This window comes from Vombatus ursinus, unplaced genomic scaffold, assembly GCF_900497805.2.
Source record: "Vombatus ursinus unplaced genomic scaffold, bare-nosed wombat genome assembly UNPS02009726.1, whole genome shotgun sequence".
Lineage (NCBI taxonomy): Eukaryota > Metazoa > Chordata > Mammalia > Diprotodontia > Vombatidae > Vombatus > Vombatus ursinus.
Window position 1 is genome coordinate 3,065 of NW_020949504.1, and position 20,231 is coordinate 23,295.

Sequence of the window (20,231 nt, forward strand, 5' to 3'; positions counted from 1 at the left end):
TATTCCCTGTTCATCATGTTTCCTTCACAATCTCACCCAGCTTCTATGATGCATGACCCAACATCCAAGTTCCACAGAACAAAGGTACAGATTTCTCTTCCTACTTCTTCCACAAAGGTGCAAATATAAGCAGTTCAAAGAGAATGGTATCTTTCCAAACTCAGAAAAACACCCCTCTGTGAGGGGTGATAGGTACCCATTCTCACATCCGGCTTAAAGAAAGAACAAAGACTCTGAATGAAAACATAAAAGGAGAGTAATGTCTTTGCTTTAGTCAAAAAGCAGATTTCTGACTCAGGAATTCCTAAAGAGGAGACGTCTACTTCTCCAAAGTCATATTTTGCTTGGGTACACCACCTCCAAACCATTACTTGCTGGTTCCACTCCTAATGAAGTACTGTCTTCAGAAGCCAAGACAAAAAAAGCAGATGGTTTCTTTAGGAGGCCAGCCATCTTGAATTTTCCTGTAACCTTAAGAAATTCCAACCTGTCATTCTGAAACATTTCCTGGTAAGGTAGAAAGGGAGAAAAGAAGCAAAGACATTCCCTTCTCAGCTAATTTTCCCCTCCCCATTCTTCTAAAGCCTTTCCAGAGAGGTTGCCACAAATAGACATCCACTGAAAATGAAGAATGGGATAATGAGAAAAAATAAGAAGTAAAATGGAAAACGATGGATTCTTTACACTAGGAGGGCTATACACTGCCTTTAAGTCACCACAAGGTGGTTGGATGATCAGAGTCAAAAGTACTGAATTTTCATTTGATAAACCCCGCCCTCACCCCAACAGTTTGGTCAGTTTATGGAAGAAGCAGCTGGGATTATCTGGGCCTCAGGTTAAATGGAGGAGCACAAGCCAAGCTTCAGAAATGGCAATGGAATGCAACTGGTTTCTTTTGTTACAGAGTTCCAGGAAGAGTCAAAATTGGTTCTGTGAGTTATTCAGGTTCAGGTTCTGTTTTGAAGGGGAAGAGAAAAGAAAGAATTAGTTTATTTCCACTCAAGCCCCTAAAGCAAAACACTCATTATCATGCAGGTTAAGACCTCTCCCACACACAGGGGGGGAATAAAAGCTAAGAACATAGTCCTGCAGAGCATCAATTGGCAAAGTGGTCCCAAAGAGGCCAGAGCATCCCAGGGAGCCAATGTAAATTTATTATCAAAACCACAAAGTGAAAAGTAGTAGAGTTACCCATGGGCACATATGCTTTAAAAACAAACAACAACAAAAAAAGAAACACACACAAGGCCTTTCTTCTGGCCATAAGAGAAGAAGAAAAGAAGGTAGGAAAAGTCAAGAAGCTTAAGGGATAAAACCAAACATTTAAAAATGATTCTCTAGAGGGAGTGTGTCTGTCCACAGACTGATTGCTCCAAAGGAAAATTTCTCCCCCTGTGTCATTTAGTGGTTCAGTGGGTACTTTGCACATGGTTAAGCTTCCCCTTCCCAAAGCTCTGCTGACAATTTGGCTGACAGGAGCACTAGAATTTTAAAATAGCCATAAGAATCTATAATAAGCTTAGAATACAAAGCTAAATTACATGAATTTGGGGGTAAATGCCCAGGATGGAAGACTGTCTGTCCTGGGTTGGGGGAGATGGAAGAAAAATGCAGAAAGTCAGCAACAATGCCAGGGAGAAGGGAGACAGATACAAATGGACTTGGCCAGAGGCATTTCAGCTAGGGCCCCAAATTGCTAGGGCTCACATACCAACTTTGACTAGGGTGGTCTTGACAAGAAGCACCACTGCCACACACAAACATCGAAAAGAAAAACAAAACACACCAGCCACAGAATTCAGCTCAGAGGTCTTTAGCCCTTTCTAACAGATAGCTGAAACCTATGGACCCTTTCTCAGAATGTTTTTAAATATATAAAATAAAATATATAGGATTACAAATGAAATCAACTATACTCAAATGCATTATCAAACTGTTTTTTAAAAACAAGTTCACAGACCCCAGGTTAAGAACCCCTAATTTAGATGCTTACTATAGATTCTTTCCCATTGTTTAGCATGAGTAACTTCAACCTTTTTTGAGACCCATCAAGGGTCTCAAAAACAAAAAGAAACAAATCATAAGGCTACTCCCTAAGATGCTTGGTCTCTTCCTTTCCCATTAAGGTTGTTTTGTTTTTTAAAGGTGTGTGTGGGAGTGGGGGAAGAAGGTGATAAGGAAACTACGTACTTATGACAGTTCTCACTTTGAGCCTACCTTAGTGGTCTAAAAAAACCCAGAACCCTAAGATCTTAGTTTCATCTATGGATTTCCATCCAATCTAACAGTCCTACCCAGAAGTCACAAAGCGACTTTGTACTCTACTGTCCTGAGATTTAACTGAGTCTATCCCCAACCCTATGACACAAACCTGGACCTGGTAGGCCCACTCGTCTCGACAAGCCTTAGGTGACCTAAGCAAGGAAATCCCAGGAAGGTAAGGTTAGGTCAGTTCTGGGGCCAACTTAAGAGTTTGAGGCTTCTATGCTAGGCCTAAGAATACAAGATCCTTTGAATCTCAATCCAAGGAAGCAAAACAGCCTTCCCAAATATTAGGATTTAGATAAAACTCCCAAGTCCACTCTGTAACCTAAGTCTGCCAAGAACTTTAACACTTGTGTTCTGGAGTTGGGGGTGAGGTGTTAGCTTTTTTGGGATTTGGCATTTAGGTAGACAAGGTTTAATCTATAAATATGTACCAAAATAGGACCATAACATTTTGAGCTGAAAAGTCATGAGAAACAAAGAAATTAAGGTCCAGAAAGATGAAAGTGATTTTTCCCAAGGTCATACAGATTTGGTTACTACCAAAGCATCACTCTGAGGAGAGAGGGGCAAGGGGAATGGTCCAGATGCCTCTTGTATGAGCCTAGAGTTTTGCATCTTAAGATGCAAAGCTATTGTAGTCCTCTCACAAACCAGGACTTGCAGCAAGCATTACACATAAAATAATACTCCAGGGAGCCACACCAAGCATAGGATGGACAGACAGACAGACAGACAGACAGACAGACAGACAGACAGACACACACACACACACACACACACACCCCTCTCTCATAATTTAATCCCACAGAACGCACAGAGAAGAAGAAAGGGACAAAGGGGAAATGGTGGAGAAGTTCTCCATACAATACTACCCCAAACAACTGCATCACATTCCCTTGGAACAGCTCGTCCTAACACAAGCCAAGATACTGTCACTCAAGGATGCCAGGGAAAGAGAGAAGGGGGATGCACTGAGCTATATTTCCCTATTCAAATGTCAAAAGGAGAATACTTGGAGAACATGTGACAGACAATCTGTCTTTTAAACACAGAGTAGGGGCAGGAGAAGGAAAAACAGAACAGAAAGAATATGATCTTTTAGTCTATTTCCTTTTGTAATGTTTATTTGAAATTTTAAAATAATATCAGCAGAGATGATAAACAAGTATCAGAGGTGAGACACCCTACTTTTGCTCTATTAAGTAAATGGTTAGAAAAAGATATACAATGCAGAAGTCCTACTTGTAACTAGGCCCAAACACAAAACTTAGCTAAAATAGTCCCTACCATTATGGATGTTGTTATTGTTTAAAGGGAGGTAAAATGGAAATATTGTGGCCAAAGCACAAATAAACTGAGCCTAGATCACATAAAACTTATAGTGACCCTCTTCCTTTTAAGAAGGCAGGGCTGAACACTCCCATTTTTTTTTTTAAAGAAATGATCTACTGTTCTAAGTTTATCAGGCAGAAATCTTAATCTCTATTTTTGCATATTGAACAAGGTGACCTGACTCATTGAATAAGGAAATGGGCAGGGAAGAGTCAGGCTGCCAATAGGTTGCTACTGAAATACTGAACTTCCCAGGGCCCGCTACGAGAACCAGATAGCCAAGAAAGAGTTGAACACAAAAGGTTAAATGCCCATGGAAGTGGTTAATTTACTATTTTGCACACAGAAATAGGCCCTTCAAAAGAATCACACAATATGCTTAGTGAAACAGCACCAATTGGAAACCTAAAGTCGATTCCGTAACTACTAAAGCTTGCCAGGCTCTGATAGGAGGCTATATGGCCTAACAGGGAGACGAATGCCTAGGTGGGGAATCGTTTCCCCCAACACCTGAGACCCAGGTGGTGTTTAATATTATCACCAATTGCAAACAGAAACCCAAGAGACCAAGTAGGAAAGGGAAGAGCAGAAGCAGCAAGAGTAAAGCAATGTCAGTAATAAAGGCAGCTTTCTGATAAAAGAAAAGAGTGACTTGAATCATAAGATGCTCCAACTTTTTCAAAAGCCTTTCTTTTCTTCTCTCCAAAAATCCCCCTCCCCACAGGCCTATAGGCTTCATAAGCCACAGACTCCAAATTGTGTAGTACCCAAAAGATGGGAGAATAGGGGGAATGGGAGGAGGGAAGAAGGAGTTATAAATAGCTCAGAGAAAAATACTTACAAACAGGCTTTCCCTAGTAAAGGCTGCAGAGAGAAGACAAGTGGAGAGAAAGGTCAGTAGGAGAAGAAGGGAAAGACACAAAAACAGCATTTGAAATCAGGAATTAGTCTTATCATGGCAAACCCTAATGCTACCAGGAAAGCCTATAAATTCAAGTTTATACCCTGATGATTGCTAGCAATTCCAAATGCCTACACAACTAGACAATGTCCTTTAAAAAACCACAGTGGCCAGGCATGGCTCTACGCCAGGGCAGGGGTGGGGGAGCTTTGGGTAAACTGCTTGAGTCTGGGATTTCTGAGCTGCAAAAGGGAGAAAGCTCATCAGTCAAGTGTGGCACTAAATCTGAGACAGGTACAGGGAGCCACTGGGAGCAGAGGGCCACCAGGCTGCCTAAGGAGGGATGAACCAGCAGCCCAGGTCAAAAGTTTCTCTGCTGCTGACTGGTACTGGAGTGGGACAAGATGGGAAGACTCAGCCTCCCCCCTCCTCCCCCTAAAAAGCTGTAGTACCAAATCCAAATTTGGAGGGAAAATGGAAAAAGGTGCACATTGCATCATCTGCACTTAGTCACCTATTATAGGGATCAAAGGCCAACTGCCAAGCATGACACCATGGGTGGAACAGTCACCAGATACTACCTCTTGTTCCCTCTCCAAGTCCTATAAATCCTCCACCATTTTCACAGGAATGCCAAATATCAGACATTACAGGCTTTATTTAAATAAAAAAAAAGTTTTGTAAAAAAAGTACAGATTATAACAAGGGGTAGAATTGGGGAGCTTTGGGAAGGCTAATGCTGGGAGTGATACTTTGCAGCTAACAAGGCAGAAAATTCAATTCAAAATGCAAAACACTCAAATATAAACCATGTTCTCAGTCACAGATTTAGGAAATCTTTAGCACTAAATCTTTTGAAGACTGGTTTAGCTCTTACGAGGGGGCCAAGGCTTAAAAGGAAAAAAAGGAAAGACAAAGCTCAGAAGGAAGAGGATGGTGGTTCTAGATGATAAGACTGGTGCTACCTACATTTATGGGGAGGGATTTACAGTGGGTTTTTTAATGGCTTTAAGAAGCTGTCTTCTAGGGAAGGGGACAAAAAAACCTTTCAGCACCCTATATTAAGTATATCACCCTCACCCCCAATAGCTAACCATCAGAGAGACCAGTGACAATTTTCAGGGTTAATTTGCTGAGCCAGTCATGACTGATTTCTGTTACCACAATACTCTCTACCACTCACTACTGCCCCACAAAGGTGGCCTTGGTCAGTGATTCCAAATGCATTCCTCCAACAGACACACACACCTAGGACAGAGAATGAAAGACCAGCCCTACATCGGATTTGGCCAGTCAGTAGAGCACAAGATACCTTTTGTGGCTAATGACATCTGGTCAGATGAGGCCCTACTGGGAGGCGTCCCATATTTCGGCCATGGATCCAATACAGAACTGGCCACCACGTAACCCTAACCTCTCCATGACTGAAGAGTACAAAATGTACTAATTCCTTGCTTTCTTCCTGCTCTGCCTGATTCTACCAAGTAAAAGAACCTGCCTAGAAAGCAGGTGTCTATGCAGTTCTATCAGGCATCAGGTGAGAAGATGACCATGCTATTACCTACTCCAAAGGATCATACACAAAGGACTTCTGTGTTCTTCCCTTAAAAAGGGGTTACAGAAAGGCATATTAGAAAGATGACGACAACTGAACCTTAACAGAATTATTATCTTCTCTATGCAATAGGCTTAGAGGCGACAGGAGAAGAGAGTCAACTAACTTGCGTGGGTACCTCCCGGGGCAGGCAGCTGGGCAGGGAAGTAGAAGTAGAAGCCGTGTGCTCCTCAAAGCTGTTGATGCGAGGCTTTTTGGTGGGCTCAGGGCTGGCTAGTGGGGTAACACTATTGCGTCTCATGAGCGGGTTAGGTCCCTTCTTTGCTTCCTAATCAAGACAAAGACAAAAGAGATAAGGCGACAGTTATGGGGGGAAACTGAAGGGAGAAAGGGGCAGGGGTGGAAAAGGAAACAATAGCAAAAAAAAAAGTCTGTTCTGTTTCTAGACTTTGATCAATCACAGTAACATGCAAACATTAATTTATATAGTGCTTACTGTGTGCTAGGTACTGCACTAAGTGCTTTAACAATCCTGGAAGGTAAGTCTGTTATTATCCCCGTGTTACAGTTGAGCAAACAGAGGTTAAGTGACTTGCCCAGGGTCACACTGCCGGTAAGTATCTGAGGCTGGATTTGAATTCAAGTCTGCCTGATTTCACAGCCCATATTCTATGCACTTCACCACCAAGCTGCTGATTACACAGCAAGTGACCAAGAGACCTCAGGTGAGGAAAATGTCTGTTCAGCCACCAACTCCCAAGTAAAAAGAAACAAATGGGCTTCTCCCCTCCCTCCCATGCATTTCCCCCAGATTATCCCCAAAGAGACACACAAACATGACTTTTTTTTGCAGAAAAGTAGGGAGGAAGGCAGCAGGTAAAAGGAAACATCAATACCAATTCTCGATTTTGATTCAGAACAGAGATAAGCTGTTCCAGGTCCACCCACCTTCCTCCTCCCTCTGGCTCCCAGAAACTGAGGGAAGGAGAGAGAACTGGGAAAAGAAAGCCAGTTACATATTGGACAAGAAAAAGGCTAGAGTTATCCCAGGAAAAAATCAGAGAAATATAGTAGCAAGGGGGAAAAATGTTTTCTTTAGCCTGCCAGCAACTGACTAGGTATGCTGGCAATCCAGGATCAAGGAACCTCTCACTGGAACATCTCTGTCTTTCAATGAGACTATTCACAGCCTCTGCAGGCTTTGGACAGGAAGTAAACAGGTCCATGAGAAGACTGACTATGGTAATGATCATTTTGTCAGTGGAGGCAGAAGTCAGCCAGCCAGGACCAACATTGCCAAGTTATATGTTAACCTTCTAATTGGTTGAATAAGTTTCTGAGAGAAAGGATGGAATTTCCATCTATAAAACCTATTTTTTAAAAATAGAGAGAGAGACCTTACTCTTTTTGGGATGGTTTAAGTTCTGGCTGAGGGTCAAGAGTTGGTTTCAGGCCTGAGTCATTAGTCCAAAACCATGAACTTGATTGAACCTAATTCGATCTAGGCAACAAACCTCAACAGGGACCTGGTAAAATACTGGGTGAATACATGACTCTTGAGGTACTACGATTGCAGGTGTGTTTTTCTTTCTGCTCAATTATTGTCCCAGGCCAAGTTCTTCATTTAAGAATGTGGTAGGATGGCCTTTCCAATCTTCAAAGCATCTCTTTAATTTTATTCAGACGCAGCTAGGTTAAATCCCCCACTGTAGACCAGAAAGTGTTTTGAGCAAACATCACCTCAAGCTAAGGTCCTAAAATCAGACTCCTCCCTTAGGGACAGGTCTGTTTTAAGGAATGAAGCCAGCAGGATACCCTGCCGGAAAAGGGGAATTTGAATCATATCCCTGGCAAAAGGATATTACACATTGATAGATAAGGACTGGACCTGTAATTTCAAGGGGACAACCTCTACCAATGCAGAGTATAACCACCTTTGCAACTCATTGAATTAAGAGAGGTGCTTTAGAAGTCTAAGAGGTTAGTTAAGTGATTTGCCCCAGATCCCACAGCCAGTATTTGTCAAGGATGTAAGTAAACCCAGGTCTTCTTATTTTGAGGGGTGAGGGGGGCACTTCTCTTATCCTCCATACCACATTGTCTCTAGACAGATAAAGTTACATAAAAGTGGGTTCAAATTTACTTTCAGGTCAGTCCCAATCTGATTTCTCCTGTCAGAGATACAAACCTAATTGGTTTCAAATCTCAATGAAGGAGAAATCAGCCAGGGCCAGAGTACACAGACTTGGGGACTATAGATTTTGGAAAAGCTTCTCTCCATCCTTTCCATTTCTCTCCAATTCCCTCTTTTTTCTATTTCTGATCATTCTACACCCAAGTCCAAATTGTGATTACCAATGTTGATTCAACCAAAGAGTTCTAAAACCTGGTACTGCAATTCTAGATCTATTTGAAAGAAAAGAAGAAAGAAGATAATGGGAAGTTTTTTTTTTTAAAAGAACATCTACTTTCACCTTCCACTGAATTCTCAAGTCAGGTGTTAAAAGTCAGGGAGGTAAAAATAAAATGTGAAAAGATTGTGAGATCATAACACAGATGGGGGAAAAAAAAGATGATAGGTCCAATATACACAGAAAAAAAGGAGAGGGCAAAAAGCCACCTGGGCCTGTTTCAAACAAAAAGTTATCACAAGAGCCAACTCGAGTATACATTAGCATTGAATACACAAACCAACAATGAAGACTTTATTTGCAGTCTATTTATATTGACTAGTCGCTTCCCACTCCATAAAAGCCATAAAAGTCCTCCACAGCTGCCCCTAGAAAAGTTCTTTGCTTCCTAAACTAACTCTCCTGGGTTGAAGTCAGAGGCATCAGGGTGGGTACTCACCTCTGACCTTTCCCGGTGTGTGTTTACTGCTTCGACATTCAAATAAATAGATTCCACACGGCAACCTAAGGGATAAGGAAATAGAATCTTTAAAAGAATATAGGTCCAGCTAATTAGGAATGCCCCCCTGCCCCACCAGGAGTCTCAGGTATAAGGGACAAGGTCTTTTGACCATTGGAAAGGCACTTACCATACGCCACAGGTGTCAATTTCAACACAGTGTGGAGGGGACATTTCAAATACGGCATTTCATCTAACGAAAGGAAAGGAAAACAAACATGACTCCATCAGGGTGCCATATACAGTGGGCCTTAAAACAAGATATCTCAGAGATCTAATCTCCCCTACAGTAGAGAAAGGTCTAAAAGTCATAGAAAACTCTCACAATGAAAGAAGTATGTTGAAGCCAAAGCTCCAATAACACCTCTCCAGATGGCTTAATGATATTGTTAAAGTACTGGACTTGTTCCCAAGCCTCTTTCCTTAAAAGTCAATTTGATTACCATATGGCCAAGGAGTTTTGACAGAAAGCAACTTTGCTAAACTGAAAGGTATGAAAAAAAATATGTACTACATAAAAGGTTTATAAGCAACATAGAGCTTTCTACAGCAGAGGAACTAAGTGGAGACAGGCATCATGAGGGAACAACAGAGTCACAGGCCTGGGAGTTGGGACACTGGGATTCTGAATTACAGAAGACAAACACCACTGTCTTGAAGCTACTAAATTCCAGAGTCAAAAACAATACCTCCCCCATCCCCACACAAAAGGAAAAAAAAATAGGCAATACCTGCACTCTTATCTAGAAAATAAGCCAAAAGGCAACGCATGACAGCTTGGTGGCAGATCACCAATACATTCTCCTGTCTCTCCAACTCCATGATCACTGGCTCCAAGCGTTGAACTAGGTCTTGATAAGACTAAAAGACAAAAGAGATATATATTTCCAGAAGCTTCATCCAAGGCAAAGATATCGAGACAACTGCATCTATAAATATAGGGAGAATAAATCACGCACTACGAGGAGAAATCATGAATGAACGAACATTTGCCAGGGTGATGTAAAAGGGATTCTTATTCAGGTAGGATCTCTTGAGGATCCAATTTTCATAGCCTAGGTTAAACCCCTGGGCCTCTCACAAATGGGTAAGGGGAAAGTGAGAGAAGCTAATCCCTTTCTAGATTAAAGTAAAAAATGGCTTTCTAGGCAAGTTGCTTGGGTATCATTAAAGATTTGGTGTGGCTGTTTTCTATAGAAGGAGTATACTAATCATCACTTTTGTTTAGCCTCTTTGCTCTGTACTGGAGGATCCCACCTGTCACTTCCAGAAGAAAAAAAAGACACCAGGTTGCTGCCCAATCTGGCATCTGTAGCATCAGATGAGGCAGGTGGGAACAGTCTCTGTTCTTATTTATGTTAAATAGGACAAGTAATTGATCAGTTAGGACAAAGATCTCATTTTTGGTCAGCAAGGAAAGAAATTTAAAAATGAATTGGAAGTTCTTTCCATGGAGAATGTAGGTGACATTTACCAGCATCATGGCCTTAGGCTGGATTCTGGCTTTCTGAGAAAGGTTTATACTAGGTGAGTCATTTCCTCCCAGATACTGTCACTGTTGAGGGAAAAATGCCCAGAGACTTCCCCCAACATGGACTGATCATCTGAAAAACTTGCCTCCAAGGAACCTAGACCGACTCTTCCTCTCCACCTTTGGAGGAGGGAAGTGGATGGGACTTGTAATTTAATTTGTGAAGTAAAGGGACACCCCATGTGGATGCTCCCTTCCCAGATGCAGATCTGTAATGTATTGTTTTAGACAGTTGCTGGGAGAACTGACAGGTTTGGAAATGAAGGCAATATAAAATATAAAAATAAAATCAAAGTGGAAAAGATTTTTTTAAAAAATAGCACAATCTTGAAGCAAATTATAAAAGTTACGTTTTATATTATTAATTACACTTGATCTTTTTCTATCAGTCAGATTTTTGTATATCAATTTTGCTCAAAATGGGAGAATCATCATCCACTGAAGCTTTCCTTCTGCCCATTCAGAGGACACAAAGTTTAAGGACAAACATATCTCTCCCCTTTAAGCTCCATACACCTGCCTTTGGTCTAAGTTCCTATAAGCCTATCCATTGACTGTCTTATTATACGCAAAGCACAAGCTGAAATACCCAAAACAAACTCTGATCTGAGCCTGATCCAAGGCCCAGTGAGCACCTCCAGCTACACAGTGCCATTGGATATCACAGCACTCAATATATCTTTGGTGAATGAGGGAATGAATGCAGATAAAGAAAGAAGGTTTGCCAAAAAAAGATGACCCAACTGTTTTCAAGGAGAAAGCCACACCCCAGCAAATATACCTCTCCAGTAGGGTAGCGGTAATAATATTTGTCCTGATCACGAAGAGCATACTCCTCAGGATAAGTCTCCTTGATCTCTTCATAGGTCATCTCTTCACAGACTCCCTGAAGAGAAACAATCAGATGTCGTGACACAGACACAAAAAGGTGCCGCTATTAGACCATCAGGGCCAAGCCTGTAGGCCAAAAACTCGTTAGAACATCTCAAGATTACTTGTACAGAGACATGCCCTCCTCACTTGCCCTCTTCCTAACCTAGCTAAATTCAGAAAATGCCCTTTGAATGCAGAAAAATTGAGGGGAAAATTCTTACCATCTCCCAGAAAGAATGTGATTGGGTCAGAATATTGTTGTGGTGTAGGAAATGATGAGCGGATAGATTTAGAAAAATATGGAAAGACTTGAATTTGTAAAGAAGATACTATCCACTTGTAGTGAAACAGATGGTAAGTAGAAATGAGCATAACGTGGTCTTACACATATGGATGAGTATATATGTTTATATACATATATGTGTGTATGTGTACATATGTAGATATTAACCTATATGTATGTATATGTGTGTGTATATGTATATACATATATACACACACATACACACATATATATCCGTGCTTAATTGTAGCCTTCATGGGGGGTGGGGGTAAGAGGAAAAAAACAAAGTAAAAAGGGCATAGCAGAGGACAAAAGAAAACATACAAGGAAGCAAAGAAAAGAGGAACAAGCTTTGAAAATAATGTATAGTATTTTATTACATCGGTCTTCCTGAAATGGAAATTTATTGCTTTATACTCCTCTCATGTTGTGCTGTGTACATGGCAATGTTTGTTTTTTCTTTTCTCATTTTGTACTTAAGTTTAAAGTAAATTCAAATATAATGGGGAAAAAAAAAAAAGACATTCTTCTCCACCCCACCCTTCAAGCCCAGATCTTCGAACTGCAATGGCCAGATAGATATACTTACAGCATCGATTTCATTGAGGGCCTTCCACTGTTCATAAGGTAACTTGAGGGCTTCTGCTGTCTGGATCGTCCTTTTAAGCTGACTGGTCCATATCTTAAGGTCCTTCAAATTCTGCTCCTCAAGGAACTTGCACAGGGCAATGGAGAACTGAAATTGTCAAGGAGCAACATGGAGAGAGTTTGGACGTTGGAGCATGACACTACTTTCCAACCTCTTGGGAAGCAGAGAATTCACCCTTCAGTCTGCCACCCACCACTGCCCCCTCATTGTTATGGCTAACCAAAGAACCAGAGCCCCAGAGCCAGGGCACAACCCCAGCACACCCACCTTAGGCCTCTTAGCCCCAGAAATCCATTCCTTCCCTGCCTCTCATACACCATCCCACATTCCCTTATCAGACTACGAGATTAGCTCCCTTAACTGAAGAGGAAGCACACCCACTCCACTCTTGGCTCCTACCTTCTTCCCCCGGATGGACAAGCCAGAATCTCCACCAATCCTCCCTAGGACATTGTACTCGCTTTCCCCATGGCGACATAAGTAGATGGTCCGAGGCTGAACATGGATGTTCATCAGGTAATAGACTATCCTGCTCTGGATGTAATCTTGGACTCTGTTTACCAGGAATCGTCGGCCAACATCAAGTACCTTGATCAGTGACAAATCCCTGTAAAGAAACCCAAACCACAGGGAGAATGAACCAAAACAGGATTATGCATCAATATCTCAATTTCCTGTAAAAAGCCCTTTCAATGTGTGAATTTGTTCCCTGGAACTATACTTATTTGTTAAGAAGGGGAAAACACAAATATGCAGTGTTAGAATTACCATATTAAATTTAAACGCCATTTTTAATATTAAATATTATTAAATTTAATTATAACAATAATACTATTAATTTTATATATAATATAATCATATTAAATTTAACATGTAAGAAAACAAAGCTTTATACAGTGAATGAATGAATAAAGTATTTGTTAAACACTTGGTATCTGCAAAAAGAATTCATCAATCTCTGCTCTCAAAGAACTATTGGAAGGCAGACGATATATACAGGATATTTTATTTGCAAGTCAGATGGAAAGTTCCCATGGTGCTGAGAGTACAATGGCAAATACTTCTATGATGTCATTTCCACTGATGAAATCATCATCAGTTTCTGATGCTGAGCCACAACTGCGCTGAGGACCTCCAGTGACAATAACTTTCTTTTCTGGGTCTTCAGTAACTGCGACTACTGAATCTATACAAGCAGTTATCAGTCTCTGTATATCTCCACAGGGACAGCTTCCCAGGATGATGGCAGGGAGGGCTGGCCTAAGAAGAGGACCAGTAGCAGTCTGGGGTGCTGCCATTCCCAGGGTTCTTATGCTTATCCACCTTGGTGGCAGCTGCAGCAGCTACTGCCAGTGGGGACTGAGGAATGTGGGCCCCTTCTCCACAATGATTTCTTCCCTCAGTCATGGCTGTGGGGAATGGCTGGCAGCAGGTTTGGAGGACACTGCCATTCCCAAGACTGTTGGGTTGAGAGTCCGGGGCTGTCTTTATCAGGGGATAAGAAGAGATGGTGGAAGTTTGACTGGCCTGGATATACTGCTTCCCTGTTTTCCCCCAACGTATCTCGCTTCACTTTGACTGGCTTGCCTGCCCCGTGAATGGCAGTTGGTAGAGAATCATGGTGCCATATTCAGTCTTCTTGCTCCTCTTGGTATAAGGAAATATTCATAATATGTTGGTGTTTGTCAAATTCATGACAAAAAAGGGAAATTCTAAAAATAGGTCAGTTTAAAGCTGCTTAACATTTTCACAAGTATTCTTCCTTGAAGGAATTCAAGAATTAGGCTACAAATTCCTTGAGAGCAAAGAAATTCTTTTATTCTGTTTTTTAACACGGGCATTACAGTATTATGTACCCTGTTCCTTCAGATAAGGAATAAAATGACATGAATATTCTCACAGTGACACTATATTGCTACAACTTCTTTCAGAAGAATTACAATGGCCAGTCACTAAAAGGCGATGAAAATACACATGACCAATGATAACTTTTATATCACAAGGACACATAGGACTAAAAAGTTGAGGTGAGACAATGATGGAGTGAGAGCAAGGACTAGATATAAATCAATGCATAGCCGGAGACTGTGCCCATGAAACATTACAGGAAGTCTGCCCATACATTGGGTAGATCTTCTGCAGGGGATTTATGGAAACATTTAGGCAAGAGGATAAAAAGGCATGGAGAGGTTTTGTTATGCACTAGTGAAGATATGAACACAAATCCATCACAGTATGTGTCCCATATCCTTGCTCATGTAAGAAAGTCTCCCTCCCCCCTTTTCAGATCCCAAATGTGCCACATAATGGCTATTTCTCTCTCAACACCCTCATTTAGCTAAAACAGTGGCCGGGATAATCCCCAAAGCCCAAGAGGTCTGAGCATGGCTTATCGCAGACATCAATCCCAGAGTCCCCAAGTCCAAACAAAGAAAGTGCTTAATGCAGGCAGAATACAGACTGGCTTCTCCCCACTAGATACTGGGGTTATGGGACTTGGGAAGAGAAAAGGGAAGAGAAGAAAAGGGAAAGATGACAAAAATCAATGTACCAAGCAATGAAGAGATGAGTTATGGAAGTCTTGAAGTCCATGTCCCCAATATATTTATTCCTACTCACTTCAAAGAGTAAATCAAATAATCAGGAAACATATAAAAGTAACTGGGGTGGGAGTAAGAGAATGCTAGCAGTTGGGGGGAAATCAGGGGAGACCTCATATAGAAGATAGCTCCTGAGCTGAGCTTTGGGGGAAACTGGATTCTAAGAGGTAGACATGAAGAAGGAATGCCTTCCAGGCATGGGGCACAGCCAAGGAAAAGGCATGAAGGCAGGAGATAATGTCCTGTGTGTGTGACATAAAACCAGTATGTCTACAACTAAGAATGCAAGGATCAATCAATAAGCATTAAGTGCTTACTATAGGTCAGGCAGTTAGGTGGCGCAGCAGGTAAGAGTGCCAGGCCTAGAGTCAGGAAGACCTGAGCTCAAATCTGGCCTCAGACAATTCTTAGCTGTGTGACCCTAGGCAAGTCACTTAACCATGTTTGCCTGAGTTTTCTCATCTGTCAAATGAGCTGGAGAAGGAAATGGCAAACACTCCTGTACCTTTGCCCAAAAAAACCCCTAAATGGGGTCACAAAAAGTGGGACACTACTAAACAACAAAAATAGGCCAAGCACTGTGTTAGATGCTGGGGATACAAAAACAGAGTAATGTATACTAAGCTTGGAAAAGCAGAGTGGAGCCAGGTTGTAGAGGGCTTTAAATTCCAAATAGAAGAGACTGAATTTGATGCTAAAAGTCATGGCAAGCCATTGCTCACAAGTCCTTTAAGCCAGATGTTTCACAACAGTCAGTTATCAGAATCCCAATAGATTTTTGGGAAAACAAAATTAAATCTTGTGTCAAGAACAAGGGACTGGGAAATAATATCCTTGGCTTTATCACTTGGGACTTGTGATGATTCTGCCTTAACTTGGGAAGCTCATTTGCCTATATCTGCCTTGCAAGAACACAGTGAGGATAAAGGGGGTAACTTTAACAAACCTTTCAAGAAGAACTATAAGATGTATTCTAAGGTTTTAGAATTAACAATAACATGCCTTAAGATCATCTTAAGAATGTCTTCCCTTGGCACACAGAAGTAAATATCAAAACGGGGCCATTGGAGGGAGAATGAGAATTTCCTTGAGTTACCTATCATGGTTATCTGGGTCAAGAGGCTGATAGTTGACTTGATAGCAATCAATTCTCTTCATGAAGTCCTCCATGGCTTCTGCTGAGCTGCAATCTCGATAATCAGGGCTGGAGAGTTTAACTTCCTGCAACAACACAAAAAAGCAGCTGATGAGTCATACAGAAAGGCTTTCGGTTCAGATTAATCAGGATTTGGGGCTCTCAATAGGCGAAAGCACAGAAGGCCTCTGGATAAAAAAGATTATCCTAATACCCAGTGTTGAAAAAAATTTGGGTAGAGTCAGAAACCGAATATAAAGAGGGTGAGGGGTAGGACGAAGGACAGATGGCCGGAGGGCACATCTTCCACACAGCCCTTACTGAAGATAGAAAAAGGCATCCAGAGAGATTCAGTAATGACCACGTACGTACGGATGTCTCTGATGATTTAATGTTTCATTATGAACTCAATGACTTAAGTCACCAGACAGTCTGACCCTTCAGTTAACTTAATAAGTATGTACTGAGTGCCTACTATGTGCCCAGCATGAAAAAGCTGGCTACTAAAAGGTGTAATTCAGGAGGCACCCCCACCTCTGAGTCCCATTCCTCCTCCCATCCCGGAAACAAAGCCTAGTGTTCATTCTCCATAATTCTGAGAATGAATACCCAGTTTGTGGGTCACTGAGCCCCCACGCTCATCTGCCTACTTCCTTCTGTTTGTTTTTCACAGAGGCAAGATAAAGGAGAAAAGTGAGAATCTCAACCAGTAATAGCCTGTTTCTTAACTAGACTACTGATAAAAACTTGCTGAAAACATTTAAATAAATGAGTAAAATAAGGATAAGATGACCAAAGGGTTTATTTAAATCCTGCCTTCTCTTCATAATCAACTTCAGAGGACACAAAGGAAAGCAAAAGATGCTCTTCAAAATTTGGTCCAGTTTTCCTCCTATGTTCATTTTCCAAATATCTCATTCCTTCGCTATGTGATACTTCTATTAAGAGCACCATTTGTTGTTGTTTTTCAGTCATGGCTGACTTATCGTGACCCTTTATGGGGTGTTTTCTTGACAAAGTGGTTTGTCATTTCCTTCTCCAGCTCATTTTACAGATGAGGAAACTGAGGTAAAAAGAATGAATTAAGTGACTTGTCTAGGGTCATACAGCTAATAAGTGTCTGAGGCCAGATTTGAACTTAGGAACTCAGGGAGATGAATCTTCCTGACTTCCAGGCTTAGCATTCTATCCATTGTACCACTGAGAGACCCAAGAGCACCATGGATATCTCTAATTTACGTGGTTGTTTCAATACTAAATTTAGCAGCCTGGCATGGTAGATAAGGAACAGTCTTAGAGTCAGGAAGTCAATTAAAAAGACATTTATTTAGCACCTAAAATGTAACAGGCACTGTACATGGATTCAAGTTTTGCCTCCAAAATATTCTGGCTATGTGACCCTGGACAAGTCACTCAGTGTTCTGCAGGAAATTTATTAAGACAATAAGTTGCAAAAAACAAAGTCTGGCCTGCAATGGTAGAGAACAGCTACTCACCCAGGAGTTCACTAAATCAATGAATTGCATGTCTGGTCCCTATCTTTTGTAAAGGTAGAGAAACAGAGTGGTATGAGTGCCACGTTGTTATTACACCCAAACATATGCTGAGAGCTGCCTGAATGGTCTACTGAACTGAGAAACAAATCCTGAGTTTATAGATAATTACAGAAAAGATGACTCATTACTTAAAAGCTACTGAAACCTGCTCTATTCCCAGGTGGAACTTCAGGGGATAAGAACAAAGAAATTCAGTGAAGCTCGTGATTTAAATTACTGTGCCATAAACTATTTCCCTATGGTTTCCACTCTTCCCTTTCTTCTTTAACAATCCACCAATAGAAGTTCCCAATCTTTGCGTCATGGCCGTCTTTGAACGGACCTTATGAAGAGTGGACCCTTTTGCTCAGAATAATGTCTTTAGGTTCACAAAATCTTTTTTTTAAATACAACTACCAAAGAAACCAACTGTATAGAAATATCAGTTATGAAAATAATTTTTAAAAAACGTTTAAGTTCACAGACCCCAGGTTAAGAATCCCTGTTCTACTAGATGTCGGGTTATAAGTAACTGCTATCACTTTTAGGGATACCTCCGGGTTTAGTGTCTAAGAAAATGAGAAGGCAAATATGGGCTCTTTCATCTGGGATGAAGGGTCTGTTGTGACCCCTTTATTTAGTGCTGTTAGTGTGTCAAATATTATCACATCAAAATAGAAATATAGTCCAGTGCATTACTCATTTCATTTCATTTACACTTGTCTACTATAGTATTTTTCCTCAAATAGAAAGTGTGGAAGAATAGTTTTACTGCACACAATCTACCTAAGGGCAGACAGTTTAACTGAATCTCACAATCTCATGTGAACCCGACTTTGATTTTTCTGAGTCCTACAAAACATGAATATACATGTGTGTATGTTTCTGTTACCTGGGATTTTAACTGTAAATAAATACATTAGATCATTCTCACTCCCTCTTAGGGCTATTCTGTTAATGTGTTGTTGTTCAGTTGTTTCAATTGTGTCCTTCAGCAGGGAACTCTTTGTGACCCATTTGGGGTTTTCCTGGCAAAGATACTGGAGTGGTTTGCCATTTCCTTCTACAGTTCATTTGACAGAGAAAGAAACTGACACAAACAGGGTTAAGTGACTTGTCCGGGGTCAGACAGCTAAGAAGTATCTCAGGCTGGATTTGAAATCAGGTATTCCTGACCTCAGCTCTACCCACTTTACCACCTAGCTTACAGATTGCTTAATTGATGCATGAATCCTGCCTACGAACCCCAGGAGACTTGCTTATTTGAACCATCCTCTCTCAAGGGCTCAATCTGACTCCCTTAAGACACTCTCTACATGCACACTCTCCTCTGAAAGCTTCTCTTAGATAAAGTATTCTGGCCTGAAACAGGCCTACCACACATGCCCTGCTCTGAGTGCCTCTCAACACTAGGGCAGGACTTTCTGCTCTTACCATAATGTTAGAAGCGACTACAGAAGGGTCATCACACACAGACTCGATGAAAAAAACCTGGGAAAAGGGAGAAAAGAAACCTGAATGTAAAACAACCAGGGATGCTATCAAGCAATCAAAAAACATTTATTAAGCACATACTATGTGCCAGGCACTATGTGTTAGATGGTAGGGATAAAAAACAGAAACAAAACTGTCCCTGCCTTCATGGAGCATTGTAAGGAAACTACATGTACACAGAAAAGTACATGAATACATACAAGGTAATTCTGGCGAAGGGGAGGCACAAGATAGGGGGGAAGAATCAGGAAAGGTCTCACGTAGAAGGTGGTACCTGAGTTAGGCTTGGAAGGAAGTTACAGATTCTAAGAGGCTCATCCTCTCCTATTCCCACACCCCCAAATTCACTCACAGGGTGAACATTTCCATAGGCATCTTCATTCAATAAGGCATTCTGATAAACAGCCCCATGGGGAAGCTGAGATATGGGTAGATTAAGTTAAGCTGGGTTTAGACCTGACAATCAACTGAGCCCCAAGGCTTTATTACCACTCACACTCTGGACCAAAAGTCCCCTTCTATGGTGAGAGGTTTGGACTCACCTTAAAGTCGTTTTCTTTTGCAAAATCAAGGACCATGTCTCTTCTCTCTTTTGTGGTATTGGTAGCATCAAAAACCTGTATGTACATTTGAAAGAGAGAAAAGATTTTTTCCATCACTTCTTCTGAATTTTGAATTTTTCATTATTTCACTAAAACTACTCCCGACTAACTTTTCTACACAAAATCATAAGCTAATAGTAAATCCCAGCAGGAAGCTTCATGTCCCAAAGACATGTCCACATGTCTTCTTTGGGTTTTATTCATCACTCAGATATTTTCACTCAAAAGACAACCTGAATCTGAGTTGAGGAAGAATCCAAGTTGGTGTTCTATGCTCAATCTTTGAAATGCACTTCTTTATATCGTCTGCACAAAGACAGTTCTAAAAGCAGATATACTTGGGAAACGAAAGACTAAACCAAGGGTGGGGAACCTGCAGCCTCTAGACCACATGTGGCCCTCTTGGTCCTCAAGTGCAGCCCTTTGACTGAATACAAACTTTACAGAATAAATCCCCTTAATAACAAATCCCCTTAATAAAAGGATTTGTTCTGTAAAGTCAGTCAAAGAGCCACACTTGAGGACCAAAAGGGCCACATGCAGCCTGGAGGTTGCAGGTTCCC

General features: G+C 41.2%; 1 protein-coding gene across 4 annotated transcripts; it reads right to left on the bottom strand.

Annotated features, from left to right (window-relative positions):
• Positions 1-252: 252 nt before the first annotated feature.
• LOC114036104 (6-phosphofructo-2-kinase/fructose-2,6-bisphosphatase 3) lies at positions 253-19,709 on the bottom strand. Of its 4 annotated transcripts, none has more exons than XM_027852507.1 (12): positions 19,609-19,709; positions 19,007-19,063; positions 15,999-16,123; positions 12,702-12,909; positions 12,243-12,389; positions 11,279-11,383; positions 9,698-9,827; positions 9,097-9,159; positions 8,907-8,971; positions 6,235-6,384; positions 4,442-4,464; positions 253-954 (listed from the first exon to the last, which is right to left on the bottom strand). In XM_027852507.1, exons 1-12 carry the CDS (start codon positions 19,693-19,695, stop codon positions 948-950), a joined length of 1,167 nt encoding a protein of 388 aa, XP_027708308.1. In that variant the 5' UTR covers positions 19,696-19,709; the 3' UTR covers positions 253-947. The 4 variants fall into 4 exon arrangements, with proteins under 4 accessions (XP_027708308.1, XP_027708306.1, XP_027708307.1 ...); XM_027852505.1 differs by having other exon boundaries at positions 6,223-6,384; XM_027852506.1 differs by lacking the exon at positions 4,442-4,464.
• Positions 19,710-20,231: the final 522 nt, after the last annotated feature.